This window comes from Astyanax mexicanus, chromosome 8 (genome assembly GCF_023375975.1).
Source record: "Astyanax mexicanus isolate ESR-SI-001 chromosome 8, AstMex3_surface, whole genome shotgun sequence".
NCBI lineage: Eukaryota > Metazoa > Chordata > Actinopteri > Characiformes > Acestrorhamphidae > Astyanax > Astyanax mexicanus.
The window spans coordinates 32,892,281-32,906,470 of NC_064415.1; the positions used below are offsets into that span (position 1 = coordinate 32,892,281).

Consider the following 14,190-nt stretch of genomic DNA (forward strand, 5'->3'; position numbering starts at 1 on the left):
TGCTAATAAGCCGCAGTTTAATCTGATATATTCGCCAGATAACGCTAATTACCACAGTTATTAACAAACACTGTCTCTGCTGCTTCTTTGCTGTTTACACTCGTGACGTGTGCAGCATTCACTGAAACAATGTAAGACAACGTGCTCGCATGGTTCATTGGTGCGTATTTTAGTGTGTTTGTGCCTGTGTGAAACCAAACCAAACAAAAGGAGAAAACACTCATCAACGGATTCAGACCATAGAAACGAGCTGCCGGTGTGAAAACGCCCTAAAGTCCTTATGATTCATCCACAGTCTAAACTTACCACTTTTGACAAATGATTTATTAACGCTACATTATCTTCAGATGCTGATGCTTCATTTTATAGGACTGTTTGAAAACCACTGCCTTTACAATATATGTGCTTATATATATATATAAATGTGTGTGCGTATGTGTGTGGGGTGGTGTATATATTCTAAACATAATGATCTTTTATTTGACTGCTGTGGCTCATGTTCAGACTGAGGAGGCTACTCCAATTGCAGATGGGTAGCCTCAGCCATGGTGAGTGTTGGTGTGCTCATGGTGCAAGCGAGCGAATGAGCAGAAAAAAGAGAGAGAGAGAGAGAGAGAAAGGGTCAGTCACCCTCACACTCAGACTCAATTAGAGTTACATTAAAGTCAGTTTAGAGGAGTGAAACTGCAATGAGCAGCCAAAATGTAATGAATCTCATCCATTTTAATTACCGTTAAAGTGATATGAGGTCTGTCTAATTATGCAGTATGATCATACCGGATAGATTTGAGATTCATACTGAGTGTGGAAGATCTAAACCTTTTCTCTTGACCTTTTTTGTGATATATCTGCTTTGCGGTGGTTTGCAGTGGTCTTCTGTTTTGTATGCACATCACCTATGTAGTGTGTATTTGTGTGTGTGTGTCTGTCAGAATTTTTAAGGTTTCTATTCGCTGATTTAGTGTTTTTGTTTAAAGGTATGATGCAGGTATGTCGCATCTGTAACATCTGTAACAGGTCGTGACCGTGTACGATAATTGTGAAACCTCTATCAGGCCTTACTCAGAGCCTTGCTATGAGCACGCTGGCCAGTGTTCAACCTCACTCATAAGAGGGCACCACACAACTTATACAGGGGTGGGCAGGCCCATGCCGTCAACCTTAAATAACACTTCAAGCCCTATCGTACACCCCGCGCAACTTGTGTTGCATGCTCATTGCTATCTTAGCCATGCAGTAGCACTGTGCTTATTACCCACACAAGAAAACGTACTGCACCTCACAAATACAGCTTTTACATCAACAATAACCCGAAAAAAAGAATAAAATATTCCCTTAAATATGCTGCTCATGTCAGTATCCTCTGCTGAGATGTGCGAAAGCCCTGCACTGTTTAGATATCAACGTGCCAAAGTCAGAGCTCAACTGGCTCTTAAAGGGAATGGCGACTGTTGGACAATGAAACTGAAACACCTGGTTTTAGACCACAATAATTATTTTCCCGACGGAAAGATCAGCTGTGGTTTTATGTTTTTTGGATACAATCTGGGTTAGCACCCGAACCCTCTCTTTTAGACAGCTTCCTCTTGCATCGACAGTTAATCCTGTTGGATGTGGTTGGTCCCTCTTGGTGGTATGCTGACATTACCCTGGATACCGTGGCTCTTGATACACCACAAAGACTTGCTGTCTTGGTCACAGATGCGCCAGCAAGACGTGCACCAACAATTTGTTCTCTTTTGAACTCTGGTATGTTACCCATAATGTTGTGAGCATTGCAATATTTTGAGCAGAACTGCGCTCTTACCTGCTAATTAAACCTTCACATTCTGCTCTTACTGGTGCAATGTGCAATTAATGAAGATTGGCCACCAGGCTGCTCCAATTTAGCCATGAAACCTCCCACACTAAAATGACAGGTGTTTCAGTTTCATTGTTCAAATCCTGCATATTGTTTTGTAATAATGTATTGATTCTCAAAAACACAGTAGAACACAGCAGTATTTTTAATTCATATTTGTATAGTTAAATAAAAGAATGAACTAAAACAAGCATAAAGTGGCATTTTAACATTTTAATAAATCATTATAGTCATTATGGCTTTTAAAAAAATGTTTGAGAGAGTAATGAATGTCTTAATTAATGTAAAAGATTTACAGGTGTGCAATATTATAATGCTTCATATATGCTAATAAACAATGGATTTATTAATTTACTTAATGCTAAGATAGTTAGAACTGTAAAGTTAGCAACCAGAGACAACCAGCTGTCAGGTACAGATGCGACACAAAACAAATGAGGTTGGAAACACTGGATTGAGCCAGCTGGACAGAGAGATGCATGTTCTGCAGTGCAGTAACCTTTAACTGTTGCATCTCACCCACTAATGAATGTGTGTGTGTGTGTGTGTGTGCGCGCATGTGTGTGTGCTAACCCAGGGCACGGGGGGCAACCCGAAAGTGGAGAAGTCGCTAGGTGACAGGAAGGGCTCTCAAGAGGACCATCATCACCACCACCACCGTCACCACCATCGGCTGCAGAAGCAGACCAGTCTGGACAACGCCGAGGATGACGACCTGGAAGAGGAAGAGCCCGAGGCCGCGGAGGAGCAGAGACCGTTACGGAGTGGACGGAGAGCACCCCACATACACCACCGCTCCTCATCCACAAGGACCGAGCACCACAACCATCACCACCACCACCATCACCACCACCACCACAACCGCACGGCTCGGACGCTTTCCAGACAGGAAACTCTGGAGAGCAGAGATTCAGCTTACACTGACCAGCCAGCCACACGAGCCAGCCACACACACACACACTCGCATCCGCACCCTCATCCGCACCCGCATACTCACACACAACGCCCCGGCGAGGAAGACGAGGAGGACGAGGAAGAGGAAGAGGAGGAAGAGTTAGAGCAGGAGGAGGAGCCACCTCTTCAGCATAACCATCATCACCATCACCACCATCACCGCCAGGGAGACAGGGAGAGAGCGCACGAGCACAGCGACCGAAACAACCGACAGCGCCCCCTGCAGAGACCCCAGCGAGAACGCTACCACAACTACGAGAGACAGCGCTCCACTGAGGGGGAGAAGAAAAGAGGAGAGACAGAGTGGGCCAGAGATCACTACATAGAGTAGTGACACACACTCACACACACACTAACGCACATTTACACACAAATAAACACAATACACACACAACGCCATTAAACCACTATCACACACACAGTCTATCTCTCCATCTACTGTCAGGTCCAGAATCATTAATAACAATCACTTGATGGACTTTATGGTCTAAACGAATGCTATATTATTTATTACAATTATAATCATATATATATATATATATATATATATATATATATATATATATTTTTTTTTTTTTTTTTTTTTTTTTTTTTTGGCCATATTTGGCTTTTATCCCGAGAAGCCCACAGTTCAGAAGTCATGGTTCAGAAGTAGGAGAATGTAGGATTAGGAGTCTTGCCAAAGGTTTCTTATTAAAAAAGGAAAAAAAAAAAAAGTTAAAGTCTGCATCGGGTACAGTGGCACAACCACAAATTGTAATGTATTTTATTGAGATTTAAACTAATAGACCAACCAAAAAGTAGCACATAATTGTGAAGTGGAACAAAAATGAAAGTGAATCTTCCTCCCAGTCTAAAGTCTTTTGCAGCCTCCAACAGGTTTTCTTCCAGGATTGCCCTGTATTCGGCTCCATCCATCTTTCCATCAACTCTGATCAGCTTCCCTGTCCCTGCTGAAGAAAAGCATCCCAGTGGAGAGTGAAGATGGTGTGTTCAGAGTAATGAGTAGTGTTACTTTTCCACCACACGTAGCATTGCTTTGCATTTAGGCCGCAAATTTCCCATCTGACCATAGCACCTTCTTCCACACTTTTGCTATGTTTCCTACATGGCGTGTGGCAAACTTCAAACAGCACTTCTTATGTCTTTTATTCAATAGTAAATTTATTTTATTAAATTTATTCAAAAAGCCCAATGAGCTGTGGATTTCTGCAGCTCCTCCAGAGTGACCATGTTTTTATAACCTAAACCTGCTTTAAACTTCTCCTTAACTTTATCTCTTAACTGTCTGGTGCGCTCCTTTGTCTTCATGATGCTGTTTGTTCACTAGTGTTCTCTAACAAACCACTGAGGTCTTCACAGAACAGGTGTATAGATTTATACTGAGACTAAATTACACACAGCTGAACTCTATTAACTAATTAAGTGACTTCTGAAAGCAGTTGATTGCACCAGATTTTATTTAGGAGTTTTATAGTAAAAGCGGGATAAATACTTTTTTACGTCACACTTTTCAGATTTTTATTTGATTAAAATTTTGAAAACTATCTATCTTTTTTTTTATTATTCCACCTCACAATTATGTGCTATGTTGTGTTGGTCTATCACTTAAAATCTTAAAAAAAATCATTTAAATTTGTGGTTGTAAGTTGACAAAATGTGAAAAGGTTCAAGCCTTCATGGAAAAATCATTCCACAGTTATACAGTGTGGAAAAGTTAATACTTTGTGGTTTCCTGAGTGTCCATTGGTCAGTCTTGCACAAAACAAAAAAAGGATGGGTGCTCAAACCTACCAGTTACAAATAGTACACAGATGATCGACACGCAGATCCATCAGAGGGAGGTCCAGTTTCTTAACTGTGCTGCGATATCGCAAAGATATTAATAGAAACATGAAGAAAAAAACAGAAATATTGAACTTGACATGGCTGTATGTTTGTTGACCCCAGAGGGTTAAAAACGAGGATCAGTGGTGCTCTGCAGCTGTTTGCAATAGAAACACTTAGATTTGTCAAATGTCACTTAATTACTGTCCTGCTGCTTGTATTAGTTCCAATATTAACTAATTGTTTTTGTTAGACTCATTATCTGTAGCTTGTTTTACTTGACCACTCTAGTTTTTTAACCTCTGGTCACATTGGCACTCAAAGAAAGCCTCAGCTAATCACAGGGGGAGGTTGGAACTAACTAACTGTGTATAATGACGTGTATATTTTCATGCCTATTATAAGATTCAATTCTTAGGTCAAGGTTTAATTTGATTTTCCAGATTTGGTGGATTAAACTGTTAAATAATTTTACAGAGCTCTTAGTTCTGTATTGCTCACAGCAATAGGCAAATAGACTGCACCAAAATGTACATTTACAGCCTTTGTTTTGCATTCTTATCCAGAGCGGTCAAAAGAATGCACCATATTATTATTATTACTGGAACAATAATGAATCTGGTTACTCTTTGGGAGAGTAACCATATTAACTAGGGATGCACAATGATATCAGAAATTCTCAGTATCTGCCAATTATTCAAACTGAATAAACTGAAATGCTTTCTGGCATTTATTGTGTGCCAGAACAGGACCAACATGGGTTAAACAACAACTGTAGGACACTGACTGTGCTACTTTAAAATGAACTGATTTAAGCTAGATTTTTATTTATTTTATTTTAGTTACTTTTAATATTATAAAGATATAACTATGCTATCTAGTCTCCAAATCTCTAGTCTGTAAAATAAAAATGTGTATATTGACATTGACAGATATATACACGTGTAATATCGGATATTGGCACATATGCATATCAGTGCATTCCTAATATTACCAGATATGTTAATGATGGCTGATGGAAAAGACAAATTTAATATCAGAATAAAGAAAATGCTGAGGTTTGAGAGTATGCACTACCTACATGTGTCGAAAGTTTTAAAACACACCCAATTTTTCCCTTTAAATATTCCCCCATAAATGGTAAAAAGAACAAATCCAATGCACATAACTTTGAAGTAAACTAAAATATTAAAGTAAAATATTAGTAAATTGTGAAAGTAAATGGTAACTTGTGCCACCTGATTTTAGCTGACTCCACCATCAGCTCAAATGTGAAAAATGCTTAAAAAAAAAAAAAAAAAAAAAAATGAGAGGGGGAGTATAGGAGGGGCACTGGGTGATGTATGGGTTTAGAGGCAGGGCAGGAGGGAGAGCTGATTGGCTGAGCTGCGGCAGTGTTCCTCTGATAGTGGGGAGACACAGATGGACACAGAGCAGGACTGGTATGTTTCATTACCTTTAATGAAGAAAAAAAAGTTTTAGGGTTTAGTGCCTCTTTAAAGTGGTACTGATAAAGTTAACCAAAGAAAGTCAAAAATGCATGTCCTAAAAAAATCAGTTCCAGCCACATTAGATTAAAGTGAAAAATCACATTTTGAAATAGTCAGACTGTGTGATCAGAACTAACTGTTCTGATATATATTTTGTTAATGCATAAAAAATGTTCATGTTCTTATCATGGTATCACTGCAACAGCTTTCAAAACTGCCCAAGTTATCGCACTGATTGCCCTGCCGGACGCTTGTATGGCTTCAACAGGGTTTCAGGACATATTTCAAGGTTTTCCTCCAGGACTCTTGATGTCCTAATGTTTGTACTTGTATGTTTACAATTCTTAACTGCCCAAATGATTTGATGGTATGTCTGGGGTCATTTTTTTAGGTCCCCCTTTGGCCAAGTCTCAGCCTGCTGGCAGAGACCACCAAGTTTTTTTGGCTACTTGGTGGAATTCATTAAACTGCTCAAACGTTAAAACGAGACCCTGGATCTCTGGCAGCGGATCAGCCCCCAAAACGTCAATAAATCATTTAATTGATGGTGTGTCCGGTTCCTGTTTAGACTCCACAAACACCAGCGGTCAGTGGAACACAAGAACAAGTTCCGTCTCTTCTGACCACCATAACGTCCACTTCCATTCACTCACACACACTTTAACACAGCGGTTTAACACAGGGTATTTCTGGATCTGGCAGTATATTACAGTCACATTCACACACATATACAGACACATACACACATACATATACACACATACACACCATGTGCTGCTATCCATCCTCTCTCCTGGATTCTTGGCTGTCAGTTCCTATGCCTCCTTTGTAAAGACTGGTGTTTTTAATGATAACTAGATTATGTATGTAAATAACACACACACAAACAAAATACACACAATACACACACACACACACACACACACAGGTATCCATACATACTTGTTCTATCTATGTGTGGACACATGAATATTAAACAATAAAACTGAATCATTCCTCATTTGCTTTTGGATGACACGAATGATCCAAGTTCGTCTTCTGTCCATCAGGAATTCTGTTGTTTTTAATTCTTTCTTCAGTTTTCGGTAGTTTCTATTAGTTAGGTATATTCCCATTGCATTTTGACTACTGTTCGGGGTTCGGTTAGAGAGATATGCTAATTTAAGTGTAACGTTGTGATGTGTGTGATCTTTTTTCCTGCATTTTAACAGTGACTGAATGAAATGATTCTACGTAATGTTTGATACAATTGCACAACTGTGGTTTTTGCCTTATGCACCAGAAAAAAAAAATCCAGATTGTTTTAAACACCATTTTTTGACTGCTTGCAATATTTCTTTTCATCTTCTTTGCGCTGTTGTTCTGTCAAATAGAAGAACGAGATGGAAATGTTCAGACTTACTGGAAAGTTCTGTGATGCTTTGTGTGATTGACACTGTGCAGCATCTTCTTCATGTCCTACAGGCGGCTGTTCTGTGCCATGTGTGAGCTGTCTCTCTGCTTCTTTCAGAAAATGAAGGCTTGAGAGGAAACCAGACGTAGTTCTGCAGTGTTCACATGCACTCTGTTCTTTCTGAAAAAAGTATATATATGGTAATGGGGAGTGTAAGGGTCTGTCATAGGGGGGCCTAAACCATTATCTGGGTAATAAATCAGATTAAACTGCACCTGAACAGCCAATTAGCTCAAACATAAGGCCAGATTGCGATCGTGTGGACCATGCCAAGACCCCCTCCTCTCGCATCCGAGTGCGATTACTGATTGCACACCTGGCCAAACATACTGCTACTGCTATTGTAGAATGTGTAAAACTAACGTGTCTTGTTGACAAAACTTTTTGTAAACACCACTGATTGGATACCCCCTAAGAGAGTCCATCACTCAAATAAGTGGAGTGAGTATCAGAGTATCACAGCAGAGCTTGCAAACACTTTTAAATCTGTGCTCCACAGTGCAGTTCTGTCTGGAAATTCAGTTGTTTCCACAATGTAAAGAACATTTCAACTTGTAAGACAATGCACAGAACATTACAGAAGCCCTGCATGATGATGCATCGTCATGTTTGTCTAAAAAAGACTAATGTGCCTCCAGCCCCGCCCTTGTTCAGGGAATAGAGAATGGAAAGGGTCTGACAGAGTGGTGTAAACCGTATCTGCAGAGGAATTAACCTGGACTTATTCATTGCACATACTGCATTCAGTGTGAAAACACCTTAGCTTGGGGCAGCAGAAGAGACAGTATTTGGTCATAGCTGTAATAATTATCTGGGAAGTAAATCAGTATAAACTGCACCTGAACAGCTGTGTAACTTAAACATTTGGAGTACATAATAGTACTGATAATTGGTTTGGATTGAGGTTGGATCATGATCTTGTCACAAACAAACAGCGTGTTGATGTATGGAACCCCATTCCATGAAGCTCTCTACACACTGAAAGCCACATGAATTTTGGAGGTCTGTAGCAATTGACTGCATAAAGTTGGCGACCTCTGAGCACTATGAGCCTCAGCATCTGATGACCCGCTTTTATTTCTACCACTAGGCGGCTGAGTTGCTGTCGTTCGGGCCTGGTTGAAATGATTTAGATAGGTGATTGAATACTTTTGCCAATATAGTATATCAAATAAAAAATGTGATCTTTACCTCAGTATGAATCTTAAGCACAGTGCAGAAACAAATAGTGTTCGAAAACTGTTCATGTTAAATGGCACCATTTAGTGTGAGCTCATTTGTTTTGTTAAACTGCTCAAACTAGTATCTGTTCATTTTTCGCAACTAGGGGTGGATATCACCACTGATTTTGCAGTTCGATTTGATTTTCAAATTGATTCGATTCAATATTGGTTAATTTAGGAAATTTTCAGTTACAATAAAAGTTGTACAGAGGGTTGGACAATGAACCTGAAACACCTGTCATTTAGTGTGGGAGGTTTTATGGCTAAATTGAATCAAACTGGTGGTCATTACACATGCACATTACACCAGTAGAGAAGAGTGTGAAGGTTCAATTAGCAGGGTAAGTTTTTCAATGCACACAACATTATGGGTGACATACCAGAGTTCAAAAGAGGACAAATTGTGCAAGTCTTGCTGGCGCATCTGTGACCAAGACAGCGAGTCTTTGTGATGTATCAAGAGCCACAGTATCCAGGGTAATGTCAGCATACCACCAAGAAGGACGAACCACATCCAACAGGATTAACTGTGGATGCAAGAGAAAGCTGTCTGAAAGGGATGTTCGGGTGCTAACCCGGATTGTATCCAAAAAACATAAAACCATGGCTGGCTAAATCACGGCAGGATTCAATGTGCACCTCAACTCTCCTGTTTCCATCAGAACTGTCCGTTGGGACAATAAATGATTGTGCTCTAAAACCAGGTGTTTCAGCTTCTTTGTCCAACCCCTGTAGTTTGAATATAAACTGTTGTAATTATACAAGGGACACTCAAACTTCCATCATAAAATATTTGTTAAATATTAAAATATCTCTTGACATAAGTAAAGTTGCGACACTATGCTTCACATCTCTATACAGGTTTGGAATGGCCACTTTTCATCAAATGTTTTTATGTTGGTAAAACAAAATGTGGTTCTAGAACATGAATGAGGTTTCAGAATCCATCGTTTTCAGCAAGGCTGTATGGACGTATATCCTTACATATAAATGTTACCAGAGCTTCAATTATTTTTTTTGGCACAAGGTGAACTACATAGTTTAATTGTAAATGCAGTCTCTGAAGTTTTTTTTTTTTTATTCAGCTTTTCCCTACCGCCATGGTTTCTGAATATCGTGACACACAAAAACTCTTAAGCCCAGGTTAAGGTTTATTACTTTTAATTCTCCATTCGTTCTCTGACAAAATACTGGCAGCTCAATATGGCAGTGCTGACTCTCACTCTAGTCTAACAAGCACAACTCAGCACAACTAAGAATTTTGGGAATTCCTAGTGGACACTGAAGGTACTACGGGATGGTCTTGTGAGATGAAACGCGAGACATTAAAACTGTACACATACACGGGGAAAAAGCGCTAATTCTAAAGATCGATCTCGGGTTTATATAAATCGATATTGCATCATTCAAATGAAGATCCTTAAGGAAATGTGAATAAAGTGACGTCCCAAACCGTAAAACGATCTTTACTCCCAGATTGAACGTGACTAATATTATACATTATACCACAGTTAGTTTTGACCCTGCAATGTGATTGGCTAATTTATGAGTGACATTATTAGCAATAACGCACCGAAGCTCTCCATGTATTACTCCGCCACATACAGGTAACCTAGCAACGATGCAGCGCTTACAAACCAAAACCAAATGTGATATCTTTAAACACCACTGGGAGGCGCTAGATCCTATAGGCACAGTGCTGAAACGCCATGTCTCCAATAGGCGGCGCAGACAAAGACACACATTATTAAAAATTACACACATTATCAGCCACCAATATCTGGTTAAGAGTTGTTATTATTAAAATAAAAGCGTGTGTAAAAGTGTATACATTTTCTAGTTAATATAGGCTATTTTAAGCTGAATGTAAGGTGGACGCTTGTAATTAAAAAAAACATTTTCTTTTAGTCAAACAAGCACTGAAAAAAACCTTTATTTGGGTGAGTAAATCGTTTCTGTTTATTTACAGTATGCTTAAATTTACACAATTTTGACTGAAACGGCTGATAATGCAGAGCTTACAGTGCAGCTTAAGCAGAGCAGCTATGGAACTATTTTAACTCGCGGAGTGTTTATAACCAAACCAATCGCATTTTCTCGTCCTGTTTAACTCAAAATATTTTAATAAACAGTGATAATGGAACTGTGGTATAATTGCAATAATACACAAGAGGTTCGTGCTATAATGTGTAAATTGCAGATAAATAGCAGATAGGATGATGATATATCAAATGGAACAAATGTAAATGAAAGAGAACACAGTTCAGTAGCTCCTCCATTTCCACTTGCTGTTGTGTTTACCTGGATCTCTGTGGAAACGTGTATGCAAAGTGTAATTACTGTGCGTGGCAGTGGACAAATAGCTATTTTATTAAACGTGAGGTGAAGAAACTTTGAGATGTGTGTCCGGCAGTGTTGGGCACGTTACTTTGAAAAAGTAATTAGTTATAGTTACTCGTTACTTCTCCAAAAAAGTAACTGAGTTACTAACGGAGTTACTCCACTATAAAAGTAATTAGTTACCAGTAAAAGTAACTATCGCGTTACTTTTTATTATTCGCCCATCAAAAAAAAGGAAATCAATTATGCATTTACTATTATTATTAGACAAATAACAAAAAATAACAAACGAAAATAAACCCAAAATGTTGACAAAAATATAATCTAACGAATTTCAAAAAAATAAAACGAAATTCTCCACACAACCAAAGAAAATTTGTAATAACTTGTAATACTGAAAAAAGCGGAAAAACGCGTCTGGGGATGAAATTTAACAAACCAAGCCACACTCAAAAGAAATATGTATATATAAAACAAAATAATGGACAAAAACAACAATTTAATGCCCGTTAAAATGGTATTAATATAACAGCTTCACCAAAAGAGAATAGAGCTTAGATCCTGCCCAAACAATCCGACCCAGCCGGAGCCCGTGCACATTCTGCCCAAGCCCGAACCATAAACTGTCATTATGAGCCCGACCCGATCCGCCCCATAAACTGTCTGTTTTCGGGCTGTTTCAATGAGCGAAATATAATCAGAATTATGTTAATTAACACTGTAACATAGAAGCATAGAACTATTATTTAATTTAAATGATTTTTAAGAACAGCTACACACAATGCTGCAAGTCAAACGCGGAGGCGTTCACGTGCGCCCAGAGCTACGTGATTACAGTTTTCATTTTTATTATAGTTTAATTTTATTTTGTTTTTATTTTTTCTGTTCATTTCAGGGTGGGCTTGCTAGCGCGAGCGCTTTACACTAACGGACCACGAGGTGCCGCGCGCTCGGCACAACAACTCCCGCTGTACAACTCCGCTGTACAACAGCGCTTATAAATAAATTAAACACAAAAATGAGGGTATTCTATCAGTAATTTCAGTTCGTTTTAGTTAGTTTTATAAACACAAAATACAGTTCGAGATAGTTATGTTTTTCCTTTTAATTACCGTTTTTATTAGATTCAGTTAACACAAATGTTTTTTCACTTTCAGTTTTCGCTATTTCGTTCGCTTTAGTGAACAATAATAATTGGTTACTTAGCAACATTGTGATTATCACACCAGAGCTTTATATAAAATAAAAATAGGAGCCTGATTTCGGGTCGGTCCTCAGGTCAGGTGGGATTCGGGCAGAGAATCTAAGCTCTAAAATAGAAAGCAGCAGCACCACAAAAACCGGAGCAGCTAAAAAGAGCTTAACGTCCTTAATTCGGAACTTGGGTTGTCCACGGCAATCACTGAATTGATTAGAGCACGCAAATCGTCACAATTGTGCCTCACTTCACCACGCCAACCCACAGGCACAGCGGCCAGAAGCTCAAGTTCACCGGACAGAGGAGGGGTTAACCAGGGCAAAGCGAAGTAAAAAAAAAAGTTCATAGAGCGGCTAAAGTAACGTGCAGTAACGGGGTGTCGGAAATGGTAACGGCGTTATAGTTACAGCCATAGTAATTAGTTAGATTACTCGTTACTGAAAAAAAGTAACGGCGTTACTAACGCCGTTACTTTTTTTCAGTAACGAGTAATCTAACTAATTTAATAACTAAGTTTTAACGCCGTTACTCCCAACACTGGTGTCCGGACAGGACTAAATTACCAGAGGACCACGAAGTTCAGAGAAAAACAGTAGGTAATTTAGCCTGTAATTTACATGGTCGTTCAGGACAGGAATAAAATCACAGAGGACCCCCCCATAGAAGAGAAAATTAACCCAGAACCCCCTGAGAAACGAATCCTGTCCGTATAGGGCTTAATTTAACTTTTACACCACTGCCGTAAATACAAATAAATAACACATTAAACTCCTGTTTATAAACAGCTTTACACGTGCCTTTGTTGACAAGCTGGACGGCACAGAAGCAACATCTAAACTGAAAAATGCATGTGAACTGACCCAGTGCTGTACTATTACAGGATTTTACACAGCAAACAGGACTAATCGCACGCTATGTCGTGAGTGCAGCATTTATTAGTAGTTCAGTGAAAGTTCATCTTGGAATGGGAGCCACTTTCTCCTGTTAGCATGTTTTCCTAGGACCACATCTGTAAGCTAATCTGGTGTGAGTAAAACTTGTGTGCTTGCCAGTCTTCTTTGTGAATGTGAGTGTATGTGTGAGTGTATGTGTGTGTGTGCTTTGATTATATCACACATCCACTTTATGCAAGGGTTCGCTCCAGTGGAGCACTTTCGGACTTCCTGTGCTGCAGCCTAAGCCCTAGAACTGCTCTTTTGACCTGTTCTCATTCTCAGCTGCGCTCCCAAAATAAGCAACTCTCAGTGTGTGTGTGTGTGTGTGTGTGTGTGAATGTGTATGTGTGTATGTTATTCAATTTGTAACAAGTGTAAATATATTTCTGTATAGTGTTAATGCACAAAAAGATGACAAAAATGGCTTCAGTAATAAAGTCATCCAAATAAAATAAAGATTAAATTATACTGAACAGATGTTTAAAACTGTATACAGTACTGTGCAAAAGTTTTAGGCGCCTGTGGGAATTTCAGTGAGGAAAAAGCTTTTTATCTGTAAAGTAAGTGTTTATTAGCTCAGTAAAACACTAGCGTTACAATAAAACAAACAGCAATTTTACAAAAAGCAGAGATTTTACACCACTGTTTTCCTTAAACAGCTCCTAATTTCTCTTTATCTGAGTTTAATAGAGTTATTTCTAGTTCTTATCATATCGACACCTGGTTTGGTAGATTAAAAATTTGGTAAATCAAGTGAGCTGCTGACAGAACTGAACATATTCACATGCTGGCTGAGGAGCATCCAGGAGAAATCTGGAACTACACTTTGTTCTTCAGCTTGGCTCAGGATACAACATACTTAACTTAAAATGAGAAATTCTTGTTACTTTTTAATGTATTTATGTTTAT

The 14,190-nt window shown here is 39.0% G+C and overlaps 1 protein-coding gene across 7 annotated transcripts in view; it reads left to right on the forward strand.

The window, feature by feature from the left end:
- cacnb2a (calcium channel, voltage-dependent, beta 2a) overlaps positions 1–7,533 on the forward strand; it is a 138,461-nt gene extending 130,928 nt beyond the window's left edge. For 6 of the 7 annotated variants that reach the window (XM_049483196.1, XM_049483197.1, XM_007238723.4 and 3 more), the window contains one exon: positions 2,439–7,533. In XM_049483196.1, the coding sequence (XP_049339153.1) occupies positions 2,439–3,146 (708 nt within the window). In that variant the 3' untranslated portion in view covers positions 3,147–7,533. Of the gene's footprint in view, positions 1–504; positions 549–2,438 lie in introns of all 7 variants that reach the window. The other variant, XM_049483198.1, reaches the window with a different exon arrangement.
- The last annotated feature ends 6,657 nt before the right edge of the window (positions 7,534–14,190 follow it).